Source organism: Cololabis saira, chromosome 5, assembly GCF_033807715.1.
Source record: "Cololabis saira isolate AMF1-May2022 chromosome 5, fColSai1.1, whole genome shotgun sequence".
NCBI classification, from domain to species: Eukaryota; Metazoa; Chordata; class Actinopteri; order Beloniformes; family Belonidae; genus Cololabis; species Cololabis saira.
In genome coordinates this window covers 2,128,015-2,147,736 of record NC_084591.1, presented here as the reverse complement: position 1 = coordinate 2,147,736, position 19,722 = coordinate 2,128,015, and the positions used below count along the sequence as shown (strand labels likewise).

The 19,722-nt window shown below is 43.8% G+C and overlaps 1 protein-coding gene across 5 annotated transcripts in view; it reads right to left on the bottom strand.

Annotated features, from left to right (window-relative positions):
- LOC133443660 (unconventional myosin-IXAb-like) overlaps positions 1-19,722 on the bottom strand; it is a 130,793-nt gene that overhangs the window by 28,821 nt on the left and 82,250 nt on the right. For 2 of the 5 annotated variants that reach the window (XM_061720767.1, XM_061720770.1), the window contains 14 exons: positions 19,580-19,660; positions 17,915-18,025; positions 17,695-17,817; positions 14,630-14,779; positions 13,929-14,227; positions 11,855-12,628; positions 9,587-9,816; positions 8,997-9,258; positions 7,462-7,552; positions 6,086-6,277; positions 4,435-4,532; positions 3,365-3,459; positions 1,864-2,057; positions 903-1,019 (listed from right to left, as the gene is read on the bottom strand). In XM_061720767.1, coding sequence (XP_061576751.1) covers positions 903-1,019; positions 1,864-2,057; positions 3,365-3,459; positions 4,435-4,532; positions 6,086-6,277; positions 7,462-7,552; positions 8,997-9,258; positions 9,587-9,816; positions 11,855-12,628; positions 13,929-14,227; positions 14,630-14,779; positions 17,695-17,817; positions 17,915-18,025; positions 19,580-19,660 — 2,817 coding nt within the window. The remainder of the gene's footprint in view (positions 1-902; positions 1,020-1,863; positions 2,058-3,364; positions 3,460-4,434; positions 4,533-6,085; positions 6,278-7,461; positions 7,553-8,996; positions 9,259-9,586; positions 9,817-11,854; positions 12,629-13,928; positions 14,228-14,629; positions 14,780-17,694; positions 17,818-17,914; positions 18,026-19,579; positions 19,661-19,722) is intronic. The other 3 variants (XM_061720769.1, XM_061720768.1, XM_061720771.1) reach the window with 3 other exon arrangements.

The following is a 19,722-nucleotide window of genomic DNA, read 5'->3' as shown; positions in this document are numbered from 1 at the left end:
AGCATCCCCGTTAGCATCTCCGTTAGCATCTCTGTTAGCATCTCTGTTAGCATCTCCGTTAGCATCTCTGTTAGCTTCTCTGTTAGCATCTCTGTTAGCATCCCCGTTAGCATCTCTGTTAGCATCTCCGTTAGCATCTCTGTTAGCTTCTCTGTTAGCATCTCTGTTAGCATCTCTGTTAGCTTCTCTGTTAGCATCTCTGTTAGCATCTCTGTTAGCTTCTCTGTTAGCATCTCTGTTAGCATCTCCGTTAGCATCTCTGTTAGCTTCTCTGTTAGCATCTCTGTTAGCATCTCTGTTAGCATCTCTGTTAGCATCTCTGTTAGCATCTCTGTTAGCTTCATTTTTTCTGATCAAACCCTTAAAAAAACAGTCAGTTTTAATACAAAGCCTCGTGCCAAATGTCACACAGGTTCCTTTATTAACAGAGGTCTGCACAAAATCAACATGTATAAAACAAATGAAATAAAAATAAACTGCCTGCATATATAGAATGAAAATGCTTCTTGAATAAAACAAAACAAATATCCCTTTCCTGCATAACAATTAAATTAAAATACACTGTAATTAATACAATGTAGACAGTAACAGGCAGACTTTTCCACTGCGGTTGACAGTTGTGCAAATAACAAAACATTTGTGCAAATCTCAAATAAAACATTCAAGTCAATTTGTCACAAAATAAGCTATATCAAAATCATTAAATTTTTTTTTTTTTTAAATCGATATAAACAATATTGTCTCGTACCATATCGCGTTTGAAAATATATATCGATATATATTAAAATCTCAATATATCGCCCAGCCCTAGTCCAGAACTGGACCGGGACCAGGACCAGGACCAGGACCGGGACCGGGACCTGGACCAGGACCAGAACCACCACCAGAACCGGACCACTCACCGCCAGCGCGGTGGAGTAGGAGTTGAAGATGTGGACCCGGAACTCCTTCAGGGACTTCTTGAAGACCAGGTCCACCACCGTGTCCCTCAGCCCGTCCTCAGAGTCCAGGTCGGAGATCTGGAGGAGACAAGTCAGATGTGAGGCCCCGCCCCCAGCCATAGCCCCGCCCCCAGCCCTATTCCCCGCCCCCATCTGTACATCTGTTAGCAGGCCCCGCCCCCAGCACTAGCCCCCATCTGTACCCACAGCCACATAGACATATATACATAGACGCTGCATTGACTGCCTGAGAACGTCGGGCGTGGCCGCCATCTTGGATCGGTGTTGCTTTGACTCCAGTGCGTTCACTTCTATTGAGGAAGGAGGTGTAGCATAAGTAAAATAACTATAACTCACTTAATTTTCAAACGATTTTCACGCGGTTTGCTTTGTTACAAACGGCAGACATGTAGCTATGACACAGGATGCTTGATGTACGTTAAAAATGCAGGCTTTCATGCTAAAATGCGTTCTGCAGGTAGTCACACTTCTGGTTATGCTATTCAGGTATACACACACATATATGTGTATATATATATATATATATAAAGTGTTGGTCCTTACAGCATCATTAGCTGCAATACTTGCTGTTGAATCTCAATATAATACTAGTATTAATATGTTGCAGAACTACAGTCATATCATTCATGCAACAGCTGAAAAAACAGTTTTAATAACACTAACCCAAATCAATATCAGAAGAAATCGAATCGTATTGAATCAAATCTTGATAATCGATTCTGAATCTTAAGAATCGGAATCGAATCGATTCTCGACATTTGAATGGATCCCCAGCCCTGGTCCAGACCTGTTCCAGGTCCAGACCTGTTCCAGGTCCAGACCTGTTCCAGGTCCAGACCTGTTCCAGGTCCAGGTCCAGGTCCAGGTTCCTCTGGGCTCTGGTTCTGGTTCAGACACGTACCTTCTTCATGAGGAAGTCGTTCATGCAGCGGTAGTCGTGTGTGGAGGTGAGGATGTGCAGGCCGTCGTTCTGCCACTGAGCGTGCTCAGAGGCCACGCCGCTGATCTTCACGCTGCGCCGCCGCCGGTTCTCCCGGCCGTCCTGGACCCCCCGGGAGGACGGGTCCAGGTCTGGACTCTGGGGGGGGGACGGGCCTGGGGGGGACGAGGACGGAGGAGACACGTTCAGACGTTAATCACTTCCTCCATACGATCCAAAACTCCGTTATATCAATAGGATCTAGAGTCGTCTGCAGACGCCACTAGAGGCAGCAAAGGGCCGGGTTTCTACGGAGGCATCAGGGCCAGGCAGGAGAAAAATAACATAATAATCTAGAGGAGGAAAACATTTTTTTTCATTATGCACTTTGAGAAAAAAGACAAAATGTCGAGATTAAAGTACAATTTTAAGAAAAAAGTTAGAATGTCGAGAAAAAAGTCGAAATGTCGAGAAAAAAGTTGAAATGTTGAGATTAATGTTGAAGCACAATTTTAAGAAAAAAGTTGAAATGTCGAGAATAATGTTGAAATACAATTTCAAGAAAGTCAAAATTTGGCCTTTTTTCTCAACATTTCAACGAAATGTTGAGAAAAAAGTCGAAATGTCGAGAATAATGTTGAAATACAATTTCAAGAAAGTCAATATTTGGCCTTTTTTCTCAACATTTCAACGAAATGTTGGGAAAAAAGTCAAAATTTCGTGAATAAAGTCGAAATGTCGACATTTCGTTGAAATGTTGAGAAAAAAGTCGAAATGTCGAGATTAATGTTGAAATACAATTTCGAGAAAAAAAGTCGAAATGTCGAGAAAAAAGTCGAAATTTCTTGAATAAAGTTGAAATGTTGAGAAAAAAGGCCAAATTTCGACTTTCTTGAAATTGTATTTCAACATTAATCTCAACATTTCAACTTTTTTCTGCACAAGTGCACAATAAAAAAAAAACTACTCTTCCATAGTTTTCACTTCCTAAGCCAAACACTAATTTTCTGAAGCATACAGTAGAATACAGATCAATGAAATCATGGAATTATTTACCACTATATGAGTAAATTAAGAAAGAAATCAATATTCAAAAAGCAAATGAAGAAACACCTTGGAATATCACATGTATAGGATTCCATACATGCACTTATACAGATATATATATATATATATATATATATACTTACTGGACAGGGTGAGGTTTATTTCTGATCAGATTCTCACGGCCTACATGAGGTTTATTGTATATTGGAATGTTTCATGTATGTTTGTTTTGCTTTAAGATAATGATTTACATGTACGTTAAAGTTTAATGTATTGTGTTATTTCATTTTTCTTTCTTCATGTCTTGTTATTAACTTTTAAATGTATTGTTTTTTAATGTGGACCCCAGTAAGACTAGCTGTGTTTGAGGGCAGAGCTAATCCTTACAAATAAACTAATAAAGTAATAAACAGATAAAGATGGCGGTCTCCGTTACCGTTACCGAGCTTCTCCTCAGCATCACTTGTCTTCTCTTTCCACACTTTCTTGTCACCGGGTTTTGTTTTACTCCAAAACCGCATCTTTCCTCTCCTGCTGGGAAAAAACCCACAAACTCAGTCAAAGGTAAAAACTAGTGACGCACGAATGTTCGGTAAACCAAATTGTTCGGCCAAAAATAGTAAAAAAAACTAAAAACACTTTCGGCGAGCAATTAATAACGGCGTGTTTAGATGACGCAAAAGAAGTGGATAAAACAAAATAAAGAAAAAGAAAAGCAATCTCTTTCCCATATTAATACTTGTAAAGGGAAAGGGATTGATTTTCCTTTTCTTTATTTTGTTTTATTCACTTCTTTTGCACGTTTTTTACAATGCACTTTAATGCATTAAATGCATTTTTTTTGTTTTTAAGGCCTATGTTACAGTTTTTCAGTTTTTTTACCTTGTCTGCACACATATTAATGATTGATACCATGTAGGTAAAAACCAAAGGCATATATATGTGCATTATTGCTATATTTAATATATATATACATATATACGCCTACATACGCATACACACATAAATATATACATACAAACCCAGTGATTTTTTTTTTTTTTTTTTTTACAATGCACTTTAATGCACTAAATGCACTTTTTTTGGTTTTCAAGGCCTATGTTACAGTTTTTCAGCAGTCAGTTATAGTTAATGTAAGCTCAAAAGATGGCCTTTTTTTATTTAAGTTAAGTTATAAGTGTGCCTTGTTGGTACAATATCTGCTGGAATACTTCAAAATGTTCAGTTGTTCATGTTCAAGAAATATTTCTACCTTGTAATTTTGTAAAATATTGTTTTCTTTGAAAGCCATGCCTAAAGCACATTTATTTGATTTATGCGATAGTGAAAAAATTGGCAAAATAAATGGAAAAACTGCGAAGAACCATGTTCGGTATGTAATGTTATTTGGTATTCGGCCAAGTGTTGATTATTATTTTCGGGTTCGGTTTTGGCCACACATTTTTATTTCGGTGCGTCGCTATAGGAAACATCAAGCGAGTGAATGTGGCGTCTGTTGGACCGAACCTTCCGTCCGGACCGGAGCTCTTCCCCAGCGTCTCCAGCTTCCCCAGGTCTCCGGACGACATGGTCTTCTGGATCTTCTTCTGCTCCTTCTGGGACGACTGCAGGGCAGAAAACAGCCGGGGGTCAAAGGTCAGACCTGCTGGTCTCGGGATCCGGTCCCGGGTCACGGGCCGGTCCCGGGTCTGGGTTAAGATCCTGCTCTAGACGGGAGACCGGAGTTAGTCAGAACATGTTCTGGTCGACGGTTCAGGCAGCATGCAGCGTCACGGCGGCCATGACGGTGGCCGTGACGGTGGCCATGACGGTGCCGTGACGGCGGGCCGTGACGGCGGCCATGACGGCGGCCATGACGGTGCCATGACGGCGCCATGACGGCGGCCATGATGGCGGCCATGACGGCGGCCGTGACGGTGCCATGACGGCGGCCATGACGGCGGCCGTGACGACGGCCATGACGGCGGCCGTGACGGTGCCGTGACGGCGGCCGTGACGGCGGCCATGACGGTGCCGTGACGGCGGCCATGACAGTGCCATGACGGCGGCCGCGACGGCGGCCATGACGGCGGCCGTGGCGGCGGCCGTGACGGTACCATGACGGCGGAAAACGACAGACGCCGTTTCCGAGACGACGGCAAGTCAGACTTACAAAATAAAACCTCAAAACTTACACGGGAATAAAAGTTTGCATTTACACAACAGGCGTGATTTTAAATCATAAAACTACGAACGTTTATAAAAAAAAGCAAAAAAAAGCTAAATTTACAAGAAACAGTCATAATTTTATAGAAAATGTTGTTTATTTACAAGTGAAAACTTATTTAAAACTGATTTATTCCAAAACAAAGTTTGCAAAAAACGTTTAACTACGAGGTCAATTACAAGTTTAATCAGGAGGTTAACTACGAGTTTAACTACGAGGTTAAATAAAGAGTTTAATTAAAGAGTTTAACTAAAGAGTTTAATTAAAGAGTTTAACTAAAGAGTTTAACTAAAGAGATTAATTAAAGAGTTTAACTAAAGAGTTTAACTAAAGAGTTGAATTAAAGATTGAATTAAAGATTGAATTAAAGAGTTTAACTAAAGAGTTTAACTAAAGAGTTTAATTAAAGAGTTTAACTAAAGAGTTTAACTAAAGAGTTTAATTAAAGAGTTTAACTAAAGAGTTTAACTAAAGAGTTTAATTAAAGATTGAATTAAAGATTGAATTAAAGAGTTTAACTAAAGAATTTAACTAAAGAGTTTAATTAAAGAGTTTAACTAAAGAGTTGAATTAAAGAGTTTAATTAAAGAGTTTAACTAAAGAGTTGAATTAAAGAGTTTAATTAAAGATTGAATTAAAGAGTTTAATTAAATAATTTAATTAAAGAGTTTAATTAAAGAGTTTAACTAAAGAGTTTAATTAAAGAGTTGAATTAAAGAGTTGAATTAAAGAGTTTATTTAAAGTAATTAATAGTAGTAAAGTAATATGTAGTAGTAATTAATTAATTAATTACTACTACATCCGTGTTGGTGTCAGCAGGGTTAGTGGCGTTAGGCTCCGCCCCCTTAGTGGCGTTAGGCTCCGCCCCCTGCCATGCAGTAAGTCCCGCCCAGAAAGAGCGGGGGGGCGGAGCTAAGTGGACAGGAGCGTCGTAGCCATCGGGGTTTTACCATCTCAGAGTCGCTGTGACAGCCGGCCTCAGGCCGTGGGGGGGGCAGGGAGGGGGGCAGAGTGCAGGAGTGGGCGGGGACGTAGTAGTCGTCGTCGTCGGACTGGGCCGAGCCCTCGGCGTTACAGCGGCTCAGGAAGTCGGAGCGTCTCCGGGACATTCGGGCTTTCTTTATGGGGCGGGTCCATCCTACCTGCTCCCAGGTTACCATGGAAACAGATCAGCTGGGTGGGTGTCACCCCCCCCCCCCCCCCCCCCCCCCAACCCCCACGAAATCAAACTTGTGGGCGTGGTCTAAAGGTTCTGATGAGTCATTTCCAATCAGAGATCGATTAAATATCATTCAATCAAATTCACCTGAATTGTGAAACCAATTATACAGTTGACAGCGTCATCATAATAAATTATTATAGTAATTTGCTGAATAGGCTCCAGCTGATCCAAAATGTAGCAGCACGAGTACTGACAGGAATCAGCAGGAGAGACCACGTCTCTCCAGTGTTAGCGTCGCTCCATTGGCTACCCGTACAATTCAGAATCCAATTTAAAATTGTATTACTTGCGTATAAAGCCCAAAAAGGCTTAGCTCCACATTATTTGCAAGACCTGATAGTGCCTTATGTTCCTGGCAGAGCTCTCCACTCTCAGAGTGCAGGTTTACTCGTAGTTCCTAGAGTATCTAAATGTAGATTTGGAGGGCGGGCGTTCTGCTATCAGGCACCACTACTATGGAACCAACTTCCAATCTGGGTTAAGGAGGCTGACACCACCTCCACCTTTAAAACTAAACTTAAAACCTTTCTGTTTAGTAAAGCCTATAGTTAGTGTTTAGTAAACCTCTAGCTGGTGTTGGTAAATCTCTAGGTAGTGTAAACTCTAGTGTGTTAGAGTCGCTCCTGTAGTTTCTTGTGCTGGCCGCCCCTTCTCCTCCCTTTTCTCTCTTTTGTCCATGGTGCAGCATCCTCTGCCGGTGGCGAAGAGCATCTCTGAATGTAAAACACCGGATCCTGCAGTGTGGGAGTGAGAGGGGCAGGGTAACGGCCCCTTTTGGGTTTCTTCCCTCCTAAAGGGGAGTTTTTCTTGCCACTGTTTGGCTTAAGGTTTTTCTCCCACTAGGGGAGTTTTTACCTGCCATTGTTTATGTAATAATTGCTCGGGGGTTTATGTTCATGTTTATGTTCATGTTCTGGATCTCTGGAAAGATCCTGGAGACAATTTTTGTTGCATTAGACGCTATACAAATAAAATTGAATTGAATTGAATTGCTGCCAATTCTAGGAGCTTAATAATTTAGTTTAAATAAAAACTCAGTTTGAGCAGCATTTTGGTTGATATCAGGTGTGGTTTGGTTCTGAAGTGTTCAGGGTTGGTTCTCACCGCTCTGGTTCTGGATCCAGCAGGTCTGGTCTCTCCTCTGTGCAGGGACAGAGATAGCGATCTCTCCTGGTTCACCAGATCCTTATCTGACCTGAAAAACAACCACGTTTAAAAGTTTCACCAGATCCTTGTCCGACCTAAAACAACCACGTTTAAGTTTTAAGTTTCTTTTCTTTAAGTTGAGACATGATACAGGTGTGTACCGATTTTCATGCATGTACGTCAAACCGTATCGTGGGGCTTGAGGCACAAAGTTTTCTAGGGGGCGCTGTTGAGCCGTTAGGCCACGCCCATTAATGCAAACCATTAAATATCACATTTTTCACATCAAAATGAGCATAGTTGAATATCTCAAAAACTGGCTTGCGTGCAATATTTGGTGACTTTTGGGGCACGTTTACGGGCAAACATGCCCTCCTTTCGTCGGAAAAAAACTAACAAAAAAAATTAGAGCAATTCCTACAGATACCATAGGGCAGGGATCGGCAACCCGCGGCTCTAGAGCTGCATGCGGCTCTAGAGCCGCCGTAGTGGCTCCTGGAGATTTTTCAAAAATGTTTGACCTTTTTTTTAATTTTTTTTCTTTTTTTTCTCTTTTTTTCTTCCTTTTTCTTTTCTTTTTAATCTCGACATTTTGACTTTTTTCGACTTGGCTTAGCTCCACATTATTTGCAAGACCTGATAGTGCCTTATGTTCCTGTCAGAGCTCTCCCTTCTCGGAGTGCAGGTTTACTCGTAGTTCCTAGAGTATCCAAATGTAGATTTGGAGGGCGGGCGTTGTACAAGGCACCATTACTATGGAACCAACTTCCAATCTGGGTTAAGGAGGCTGACACCACCTCCACCTTTAAAACTAAACTTAAAACCTTTCTGTTTAGTAAAGCCTATAGTTAGTGTTTAGTAAACCTCTAGCTGGTGTTGGTAAATCTCTAGGTAGTGTAAACTCTAGTGTGTTAGAGTCGCTCCTGTAGTTTTTTGTGCTGGCCGCCCCTTCTCCTCCCTTTTTTCTCTTTTGTACATGGTGCAGCATCCTCTGCCGGTGGCGAAGAGCATCTCTGAATGTAAAACACCGGCTCCTGCAGTGTGGGAGTGAGAGGGGCAGGGTAACGGCCCGGTCAGGGTAACAGCCCCTTTTGGGCGGGGGAGAAGATTCGTCCCTCAAGACTCCTCTCCCTGGCCCTGCCCCTTCTCAACCTTTCCCCGACCCTGAACCCCAACCTGAGGCTGCTGATTGGGCCGGAGCTCAACTTGGCCTGCAACTTTCAACTTTTTTCTCGAAATTTGGACTTTTTTCTCGACATTTCAACTTTTTTCTCGACATTTCGCCTTTCGCCATTTGCCATCATTCTAAGGCTTATACAAGACTTTTCATTTTTTGCGGCTCCAGACATTTTTGGTTTTTGTGTTTTTGGTCCAATATGGCTATTTCAACATTTTGGGTTGTCGACCCCTGCGATAGGGCCTTCGCCCTGTCAGTGCTCGGGCCCTAAAAATAAAACCTGCACTCATGTCCTTCAGCTGAGGACTTCACCTACTTGGAGAAGGGCAGCTTCCTCCGGGGCGGTGAGAAGATGCTGTTGGACGGTTTCTCCACCATGTTTACGGTCACAGTGTGGGTGGAGCTCTTCTGCTGGGCCTGGGGACGTCTGGAGTCCCGGACACCGGGAACCGCCGTGGGAACCGCTGTGGGAACCGCTGTGGGAACCGCTGTGGGAACCGCTGTGGGAACCACTGTGGGAACCGCTGTGGGAACGCTGGACTCCTGCCGGAGGACGTCCTGGTCAGTTCCTCCGTGAGCTAGGAATGGGAGATATTTTACCGTTCATGATAAACCGTCAAAAAAATTCCCCACGGTAGGAATTTGTCATCTCACGGTAAAAACAATTAATAAAAGGAAATGGAAAGAAAGAAAGAAAGAAAGAAAGAAAGAAAGAAAGAAAGAAAGAAAGAAAGAAAGAAAGAAATGAGCCAGAAAGAAAGAAAGAAATGAGCCAGAAAGAAAGGAAGAAGAAAGAAGAAGAAAGATAAATTCCCGTTGATGATACTTTTTGTATTGGTATTTTTTTTATCGTTATCAGGATAAATGCCAGAAATTATCGTGATACATTTTTTAGTCCATGCCTACCGTGAGCCAAAGACTCGTCCAGCCCAGATATGTCTCTCTTTTCCTGGGTAGAAGTTCCCAAAGGTCGCACATCCAGAGCAGCAAGGGGGGCCCCCTGGGACCCGGTTTCCCCCCCCGGAGGGACGGGTCGGAGGGGTCGGGCCGCCAGCAGCTCCCCCTCTTCCACAGGACTCTCCTTCTGCATGCTGATCAGAACCACCACGGGCCGGCGGGACCCGGACTCCCTCCTCCTCAGAGAACAGCAAGGTTTGAGACAACAGTTACAACAAATAGAGTGAGAGTGAGAGAAACATTCAAAAAATGACCATAATTTTTATTTGTAACTCGAGCTCACAGCCGAACCGTAAAAGCTGGACAAATCATTTTTGGGATTCATATAATGTGACTTTGACAGGCGGGGTATGCACAAAATTTAAACGGGGGGGCTAACAGCCACGCAAATTCCTGCATCTGTCTCCATTGACTGCAATGTAAAAAAAAGTTTTCTTCAAAAAAATCTCACTTTGTTTTCAAACTGCCGTTACTAACACATTTTAAGGAATATCTGAATAAAAATAAGATTGACAGAATCTGCAGGGTTCTCCGTCTCTCACGATGTTTTTGTTTTTCTGCTAAGAGCTACGGTTTGATCACAAAGTGGAGTGATTTGAGGCTTGTCACAACCGAAAATCTAGCTTCTAGAAGGTTCTTTGCTGAGTCATTCCCGCTCCCTCTGTATATAGTAGGCTTCTGAAAGTTCTAGAAGCTTCTCTGTTCTGATGACTCATCCCCTCCTCTGTATATAGTAGGCTTCTGAACCTTTTTATTCTCTCTTGAGTAATGAACCTGACCTGAACCCACCCACCCACACACACACACACACACACACACATGGTAGGTGTTATTATGGGATGGTAGTGTTATCGGTGTTAGCGGTCCCGTTAGCCTGTCTGTTAGCGGTTCTGTTAGCGATCCCGTTAGCGGTTCTGTTAGCGGTCCCATTAGCAGTTCCGTTAGCGGTTCTGTTAGCGGTCCCGTTAGGGGTCGCGTTAGCGGTTTTGTTAGCGGTTCCATTAGCGGTCCCGTTAGCGATCCCGTTAGCGGTTCTGTTAGTGGTCCCGTTAGCGGTTCTGTTAGCGGTTCTGTTAGCGGTCCCGTTAGCAGTCGCGTTAGCGGTCCCGTTAGTGGTTTTGTTAGCGGTTCCGTTAGCGGTTGTTAGCGGTCCCGTTAGCGGCTCGGTTAGCGATCCCGTTAACGGTTCTGTTAGTGGTCCCGTTAGCGGTTCCATTAGCGGTCCTGTTAGCGGCCCCGTTAGCGGTTCCGTTAGCGGTTCTGTTAGCGGTCCCATTAGCGGTTATGTTAGCGGTTCTGTTAGCGGTCCCGTTTAGCGGTTCTGTAGGCGGTTCCGTTAGCGGTTCTGTTAGCGGTCCTGTTAGCGGTCCCGTTAGCGGTTCTGTTAGCGGTTCCGTTAGCGGTGCTGTTAGCGGTCCCGTTAGCGGTTATGTTAGCGGTTCTGTTAGCGGCCCCATTAGTGGTTCTGTTAGCGGTTCTGTTAGCCTATTACCTATTTTCTGTAATCACTTTTGAATGGTTTGACATAGAGAGTCATGGGTGGTGTCATTGGACTCGGTATTGAGTCCTTCACCTTTATTGCTTGTAAAATGTACAGAAATGTGCAGCAGCCTGCCGTGTCTAGTTATTATTATTATTACTATTATTATCATTATTATTACTACTAGCGCTCTGGGTGCCTTGAAGGGCGCTATATAAATCCAAGTCATCATTATTATTATTATTACTATTACTACTATTATTATTATTATTATTATCATTATTATTACTATTATTATTATTATTATTATTATTATTATTATTATTATTACTATTATTATCATTATTATTATTATTATTATTATTATTATTATTATTATTATTATTATTATTATTATCATTATTATTACTATTATTATTATTATTATTATTATTATTATTATTATTATTATTATTATTATTATTATTATTTTGTGTAGCTTCATGATTCTTCATTTGTTCTTTTTGTATATTCTATTCTGTTAAAAGGGCAAGATAATCTTTCTGCTTCAAGCCCAGACCTTTTCGGTCAAAATAATCCCAATGTTGACCAGGGAAAAACCTGTAAGTGTTTATTATATTGCTTATTGATTTTTATGCTTATAATTAACCGAAATAAAGATGAACTAACTAACTAACTAACTAACTAACTAACTAACTAACTAACTAACTAACTAACTAACTAACTAACTAACTAACCTCCTCCCGGGCCTGGGTTCGTGAAGGGGACTTTGGTCAGAGGGAATATAAAACGTGGCCCGAGGCTCCTCCGTCCGGTCCTGCAGCTCCGTCACGCTCTTCTCGTTGTGGTTGGAGTCTCTGAGAACCTCCACGGATCGGTTTAGTTCCTGGGGAGCGTCGGGTACAGGACCTTCAGAACCTTCAGGACCTCCAGGACCTTCAGGACCTTCAGGACCTTCAGGACCTCCAGGACCTTCAGGACCTTCAGGACCTCCAGGACCTTCAGGACCTTCAGGACCTCCAGGACCTCCAGGACCTTCAGGACCTTCAGAACCTCCGGGACCTTCAGGACCTTCAGGACCTTCAGAATCTCCAGGACCTCCAGGACCTTCAGGACCTTCAGTCTCCATGTTCTCTGCAGACCCCCGACCCTGCTGCCCGTCCCCCGGACCGGTGCCGCCGTCGGGGGCCCGCCCCGCCGAGGGGGCACCCCCCACGCTGCAGGTCCGGACCCGGAGCAGGTCCAGGCTGAACTGGGCCTGCTCCAGCTCCCGCATCCGGCGGCTCTCCCGCTTCGACCGGCTCTTATGGCTCGGTTCGTCTGCGCCGGCGCATCGTTCTGCGTCCCCCGCCGCCGCCTCGGAGGGATCTGGCAGGACCACCTCGGGCTCCGAACAGGGTTCAGAGTTCACTTCCTGTTCCGGTGGTTCCAGGTCCTCGCAGGTCCCCGGATCCAGCTCTGCAGCCGGTTCCCTGTGGAGGCTCCGGTGCTGCTCCTTCAGCTCTCCAAACCTAGAAACGACATTAAATAGGAAGGTGAGCAAACAAAACATCCACTGGTAACACGAAGACAGACGTGGCAAGGCAAGTTTATTTATAGATTCAACACAAGGTAATTCAAAGTGCTTTACATCAACATTGAAAGCGACAAGACACAATTAAAACATAAATAACAAATAAAAGGTAAAATAATAGGAAGCACAAGTTGTAAAAAAAGTAAGGGCAGTAGAGTACAGAAGGTACATCACATTCTTAAAATGGCAAGAATTACGTTTCTGAAAACGTGGAGACTCTCACTACACAGTCGTCTGCAAACATGGAGACTCTCACTACACAGTCGTCTGAAAACGTGGAGACCCTCAATACACAGTCGTCTGAAAACGTGGAGACTCTCACTACACAGTTGTCTGCAAACATGGAGACTCTCACTACACAGTCGTCTGAAAACGTGGAGACTCTCAATACACAGTCGTCTGCAAACGTGGAGACTCTCACTACACAGTCGTCTGAAAACGTGGAGACTCTCAATACACAGTCGTCTGCAAACGTGGAGACTCTCACTACACAGTCGTCTGAAAACGTGGAGACTCTCAATACACAGTCGTCTGCAAACGTGGAGACTCTCACTACACAGTCGTCTGCAAACGTGGAGACTCTCACTACACAGTCGTCTGCAAACGTGGAGACTCTCACTACACAGTTGTCTGCAAACATGGAGACTCTCACTACACAGTCGTCTGAAAACGTGGAGACTCTCAATACACAGTCGTCTGCAAACGTGGAGACTCTCACTACACAGTCGTCTGCAAACGTGGAGACTCTCACTACACAGTTGTCTGCAAACATGGAGACTCTCACAACACAGTCGTCTGCAAACGTGGAGACTCTCACTACACAGTTGTCTGCAAACATGGAGACTCACTACACAGTGAGACGTAACTGACGTTAGCAGAGACGTAACTGACGTTTGCAGAGACGTAACTGACGTTAGCAGAGACGTAACTGACGTTAGCAGAGACGTAACTGACGTTTGCAGAGACGTAACTGACGTTAGCAGAGACGTAACTGACGTTAGCAGAGACGTAACTGACGTTAGCAGAGACGTAAGTGACGTCTGCAGAGATGTAAATGACGTTAGCAGAGACGTAAGTGACGTTAGCAGCGACGTAACTGACATTTGCAGAGACGTAACTGACGTTAGCAAAGACGTAACTGACGTTAGCAGCGACGTAACTGAGGTTAGCAGATGTAACTGACGTTTGCAGCAACTTAACTAACGTCCTCATCACTCGAGTCCCCCTCCTTCAGTCACCTGAGTCGGGTCAGGTGTCCCCTGGCCGCGGCCTGCAGCCGGGTCACCGCCCCGAGGGTCCGGTGGTACCGCCTCCTCTCTCTGAACCCGCTCCAGGCCGCCTGGATGGCGGTAGCCGCCTTGGATCTGCGGCGGCAGCGCCTCCTCCAGCTCCTCTGCAGGACCAGGGCCGCCGCCAGCCACCGCAGGAACTTCCTGCGCTCCCTGAAGGCCCTCCAGGCCGCCTGCAGGCGCACCGCCGCCGCTGCCACGCCGGCGTCTGAGGTGGACGGCTTCAGGAGACACAGGCGCCACCATCGCTGCAGACACGGGGACCAAGTTAGTGGTTAGTAATTGTCTAGTTAGTGTCAGTAAATCTCTAGTTAGTGTCAGTAATTGTCTAGTTAGTGTCAGTAATTGTCTAGTTAGTGTCAGTAATTGTCTAGTTAGTGTCAGTAATTGTCTAGTTAGTGTTTGGTAATTGTCTAGTTAGTGTCATTAATTGTCTAGTTAGTGTCAATAATTGTCTAGTTAGTGTCATTAATTGTCTAGTTAGTGTCAATAATTGTCTAGTTAGTGTCATTAATTGTCTAGTTAGTGTCAATAATTGTCTAGTTAGTGTTTAGTAATTGTCTAGTTAGTGTCAGTAATTGTCTAGTTAGTGTCAATAATTGTCTAGTTAGTGTCAGTAAACCTCTAGTCAGAGTTAGCTCCTCCCTCACCTGGATGCTACATGCTGCTAGCCTCATGCTGAGGAAGTGCTTCCTCTCCAGGACGGCCCTGAAGCGTCGCTGCAGCAGGACGATCCTCCGCAGAACTTCCTGGTGGAGGAGGCTCTGCAGGCGCTGACGCTCCGCCTCTCGCAGGAACACCTGCAGCACAGGAGACACAGGTGACACAGGAGACACAGGAGATACAGGTGACACAGGAGACACAGGAGAAACAAGAGACACAGGAGACACAGGTGATACAGGAGACACAGGAGACACAGGTGATACAGGAGACACAGGAGACACAGGAGACACGTGACACAGGAGACACAGGTGACACAGGGGAAACAAGAGACACAGGACACACGGGAGACAGGTGACAAAGGTGACACAGGTGACACAGGAGACACAGGACACACAAGAGACACAGGTGACACAGGTTACACAGGTGACACAGGTGACACAGGAGACACAGGAGACACAGGAGACACGTGACACAGGAGACACAGGAGACACAGGAGAAACAAGAGACACAGGAGACACAGGTGATACAGGAGACACAGGAGACACAGGAGACACGTGACACAGGAGACACAGGTGACACAGGGGAAACAAGAGACACAGGACACACGGGAGACAGGTGACAAAGGTGACACAGGTGACACAGGAGACACAGGAGACACAGGACACACAAGAGACACAGGTGACACAGGTTACACAGGTGACACAGGTGACACAGGAGACACAGGACACACAAGAGACACAGGTGACACAGGTTACACAGGTGACACAGGTGACACGGGTGACACGGGAGACACAGGAGACACAGGTGATACAGGAGACACAGGAGACACAGGTGACACAGGTGACACAGGTGACACGGGTGACACGGGTGACACGGGAGACACAGGAGATACAGGAGACACAGGAGACACAGGTGACACAGGAGACACAGGAGACACAGGTGATACAGGAGACACAGGAGACACAGGACACACAAGAGACACAGGAGACACAGGTGACACAAGAGACACAGGAGACACGTCAGCAGTGAAAAATAGTAACTAGTTACCGTTACTAGTTACTTCATTAAAAAGTAACTCAGTTTCTTAGACCAAAAAGTAAAGCGTTACTATGAATGTTACTTTAAAAAAAACATTATTTTAAATGCTCCCATTTAACGCCCCTCTAGCCTTCATTTCAGCAGGTTCTGTATAGAGAATAATACAAACTTGACAGTTTCAATTCATTTGCATTCACATCAGCTAAATGCTGAGAACGGCCAATGAGCTTCACCTTTGATGAATCGTTCAATACAGTCTCAGATATAATCCATGGTGTCGGTTTATAACAATCTTTTTGCCCAGAAGAAAAAAGAGTGACAACAACAACCCATAATTATTTTCTTCTCTCGAAAAAACACTCCTGCACCGCGGCTTTAGGAGAAAAAGACGCTACAGAGTCGGGATGCAGCGGCTCAGAAGAGCAGGGAAATACGTGCTGATATCCGCAATTTGAAGCCTTCTATAATAATTGTAAAAAGAATTTCACTTATCACGGGTTCTTTTTGGAACGTAACCTCCGCGAAAAACCAGGGATTACTGTAATGACAATATCTCCACTAGGGATGCAAATTATCGATTATTTCATTAATTGACAGTTGATAACCTTATCGATCGATCATCGATTAGTTGATAAGCGGCGTTTTTCCCCCATCTGAGATACAAACATAATTTTTTTGCTTATATAAAATACAAAGGACATGTTAATGTATTCCTTAATCAAATATTTATTTGATACAAAAGTAACAAAAAGACATTTTTGTACCACAAGGAATATAATATGAAGTGCACTTCAAGGCTATTAGTAGTAGCAGCAAGTAAGTTCAGTAAGTTCTAGTTACGTTTTAAGTTAGAGTTTTGGCAGTGTTCAAAATACAATTATGAGACCTGCTGTATTGGAGCACATTTTCTTTTAGTTAAAACTGTAGCGGGGACAGATGTTTAGAGAAACCTATGTATGTACCGGGTGAAGATGATTTATGGTTCCGCGTTACGACGCAGAGCCGCCGCCGTAGGCTACGGCGGTGGCTCTGCGTCGATTTAAGGCGGAACCATAAATCAGGCTTTAGGGGAGCATATCGGAGAACAACCAGAAGAATATAGAGTGGATTAAAAATAAAAGTTAAGCACTGAGCTACATGTGTCTCCCGTCTGGGCCATTGCAGACTCATTGCCTGAGCATGATGTTACTAAAACCAAACATATCCGCCGTCTCTTTCTTACTTTATGTGCGCGGCGCAGCGATTTGTGTCGCATTAAAGGTGGTCCGGGCGTAATACCAGCTGGTGAAATTAAACGAAAAAAATAAATAAATAGATTAATTGTAATCGTTAATTTTAATCGCGTAATTTCATAACGGCAATTAATCGAAAATCGATTAATTTTTAACATCCCTAATATCCACGTTGTGAAACTCGCCTTCTCTTGGCTCATGACCGTCATGTTCTTGAATAAACACCCACCACGTTTTCCTCTGGTCTCCGCGTGTGGGGAGAAAAAGCTTCACTGTAGCTGCAGAAATAACGGAGTAACTCCCCGGAGCTTTTTCAAAAATGTTTGACCTTTTTTTTTCTTCTCCTTTTTTTTTTTTTTCTTCTTTTCTTTTTTCCTATTTTCTCTTTTTTTCTTCCTTTTTCCTTTCCTTTTTAATTTCGACATTTCGACTTTTTTCTCAACATTTTGACTTTGTTCTCGAAGTGCATAATGAAAAAAAAAAATCTTCCCTCAGTTATAATTAATATAGAAATATGCAGCATGTGTTTCTTCATTCTAAGGCTCATACAAGACTTTTCATTTTTTGTGGCTCCAGACATATTTGTTTTTTGTGTTTTTGGTCCAATGTGGCTCTAAAACATTCTGGGTTGCAGACCCCTGGGTTAGAGTATTAGTTACCGCCAAAACTAACGGCGTAACTGTAACGCGTTATCTAGTAACGCGTTAGTCCCAACACTGCGCGTCACACACCACAGAAGAAGAACCTGCAGGGAAAGCCGGAGCCGGTCCCACCAGACCCACCTTGGTTCCTCCCACCTGGTACCCGGCGGGCGGCAGGTGAACCAGCCTGAAGAAGTCCCTGACTCCGGCCCTGGAGGCGGCGGTTCCTCGCGGCAGCAGCACCTGGAACTGCCGCACAAACTCCTGCAGGACGATTGGACAGAGACACGTGTGAGGGGAGGAGTCGGGGCACCGCGGCGTCGCCATGGCGACGCAGAGCCGTGCGACGGCAACCAATCACCTGGAAGGTGAACTTGACTCGGTATCCCGACTGGCGGATCCGGACCGTCTCCAGCATCCCGGTGTAGCGGAGCTGGCGGAGAACCAGCGCGTCGCTGAAGCGCATCGGCAGCTGAGGAGGGAGGGGGCGGAGTCAGACAGGTAAGGGGGCGGAGCCAGAGACACGGGTGAGGCGGCGTGTTGAGACGCATTTTGTAATAAACTGACCCATTTTGCAATACATTTTTAGTTATTGCATTTTGAGAATATTATTATAAAATGCACTTGCAACATTTTTTATTTTCTAAGAAATGTAATAACATGGTGCATTATGTAATAATACCTATTATTGTTGTTTGTTTAACAATGAGTTTATACGAGAGTAACTTTTGTTGTTTTTTATGCAATTTGCCTTAAAGCTATGTAGCCCAATAAATCTATGCATAAAACTCCAAATATAACTTTAGTTGCCTATTTGAAGTTTGGAATTACATAGGCCAATAACAAACAGATAAACTATGCTTTAGAATTGTTATTACATAATGCACAATGTTATTACATTTTCTAGAGAATAAAAAAGTGCATTTTGTAATAATCTTCTCAAAATGTAATAACTTAGCTATTACATAATGCGGCAAAATTTATTACAAAATGCGTTGGGGTAGTTTATTGCAACATGCAGCAGTTTATTACAAAATGCGGCTTTATTACAAAATGAAATGACAAAGTTATTACATTTTGGATGTTTATTACAAAATGCGGTTCAACAGGGCGGAGCCAGAGACACAGGTCAGGGGCGGAGTCAGGGGGTCCTAAGGGGCGGAGTCATGCCCCGGGGGCGGGGTCAGGAGGTCCAAGGTGGCGGGGTCAGGTCCCGAGTAGGCATGGGACGATATGAAAATTTAATATCACGATATTAGTGGACAAAAATATCACGATTACGATATTATCACGATATTAGCGCGTCGCTTATAAAATTCTTAAAATGCAAGGAAAAACACTAACCGTGGATCCACTGGTTCCTTCAGAACATTTATTCTCAAATCATTCTCAACACAGTGACACTTGAGGTAGAGAACAAATAGTGTACTGTAAATGTTATGCATTACAAAGTGTAAACTATAGTACGGGTACTTATTTGAACTTTCTTTTTTTGTAAGAAGATACTTCCCTGAGAGTTGAAAGAAATAAGTGACAAATAGAAATAAAGTGACAAAGTAGAGCCAAATGCACACTGATTGTATTACTCTCTGAAACTTTAACAGTGGCTGGCTGCCTGCTACTTAGTACGGCTCTCTGGAAAAATAATAAAATAAAGGCACTGCTCTGTAGTATACAAAACAAAAGCTGCATGGCCAACACAAAGATTGAGTGAAAATAAAGTGCCACACTAAGTCAAATGCACACGGATTGTACTACTCTCTGAAAAAATATTAAATAAATAATAATAATAAATAATATTAATAAAATACATGAAAAAAATAACACTGGCTTCTACCTGGCTGGTAGCCTTGTGTGACCAAAAAAAAATAAAAAAATTTGGCGATAATTACAGTACCCCACGATAACGTTATCGCGGCCGTTTTTTATCGCGATATACGATAATATCGTATATCGCCCCATGCCTAGTCCCGAGGGGCGGAGTCAGGTTCCGGGGGGGCGGGGTCTGCAGCCACACCTACTGTACCTTCTCAGCGTTGGAGCGGATACACTTGACGAAGTACGGCTCTGATTGGTCCAGAGTTTCCATCAGCTTGTTGAGAGACGCCTGGAAACACCAAGAAACACCATGAGGTTCAAGAGAAACTGACAGAATCAGCTCCTTTACAC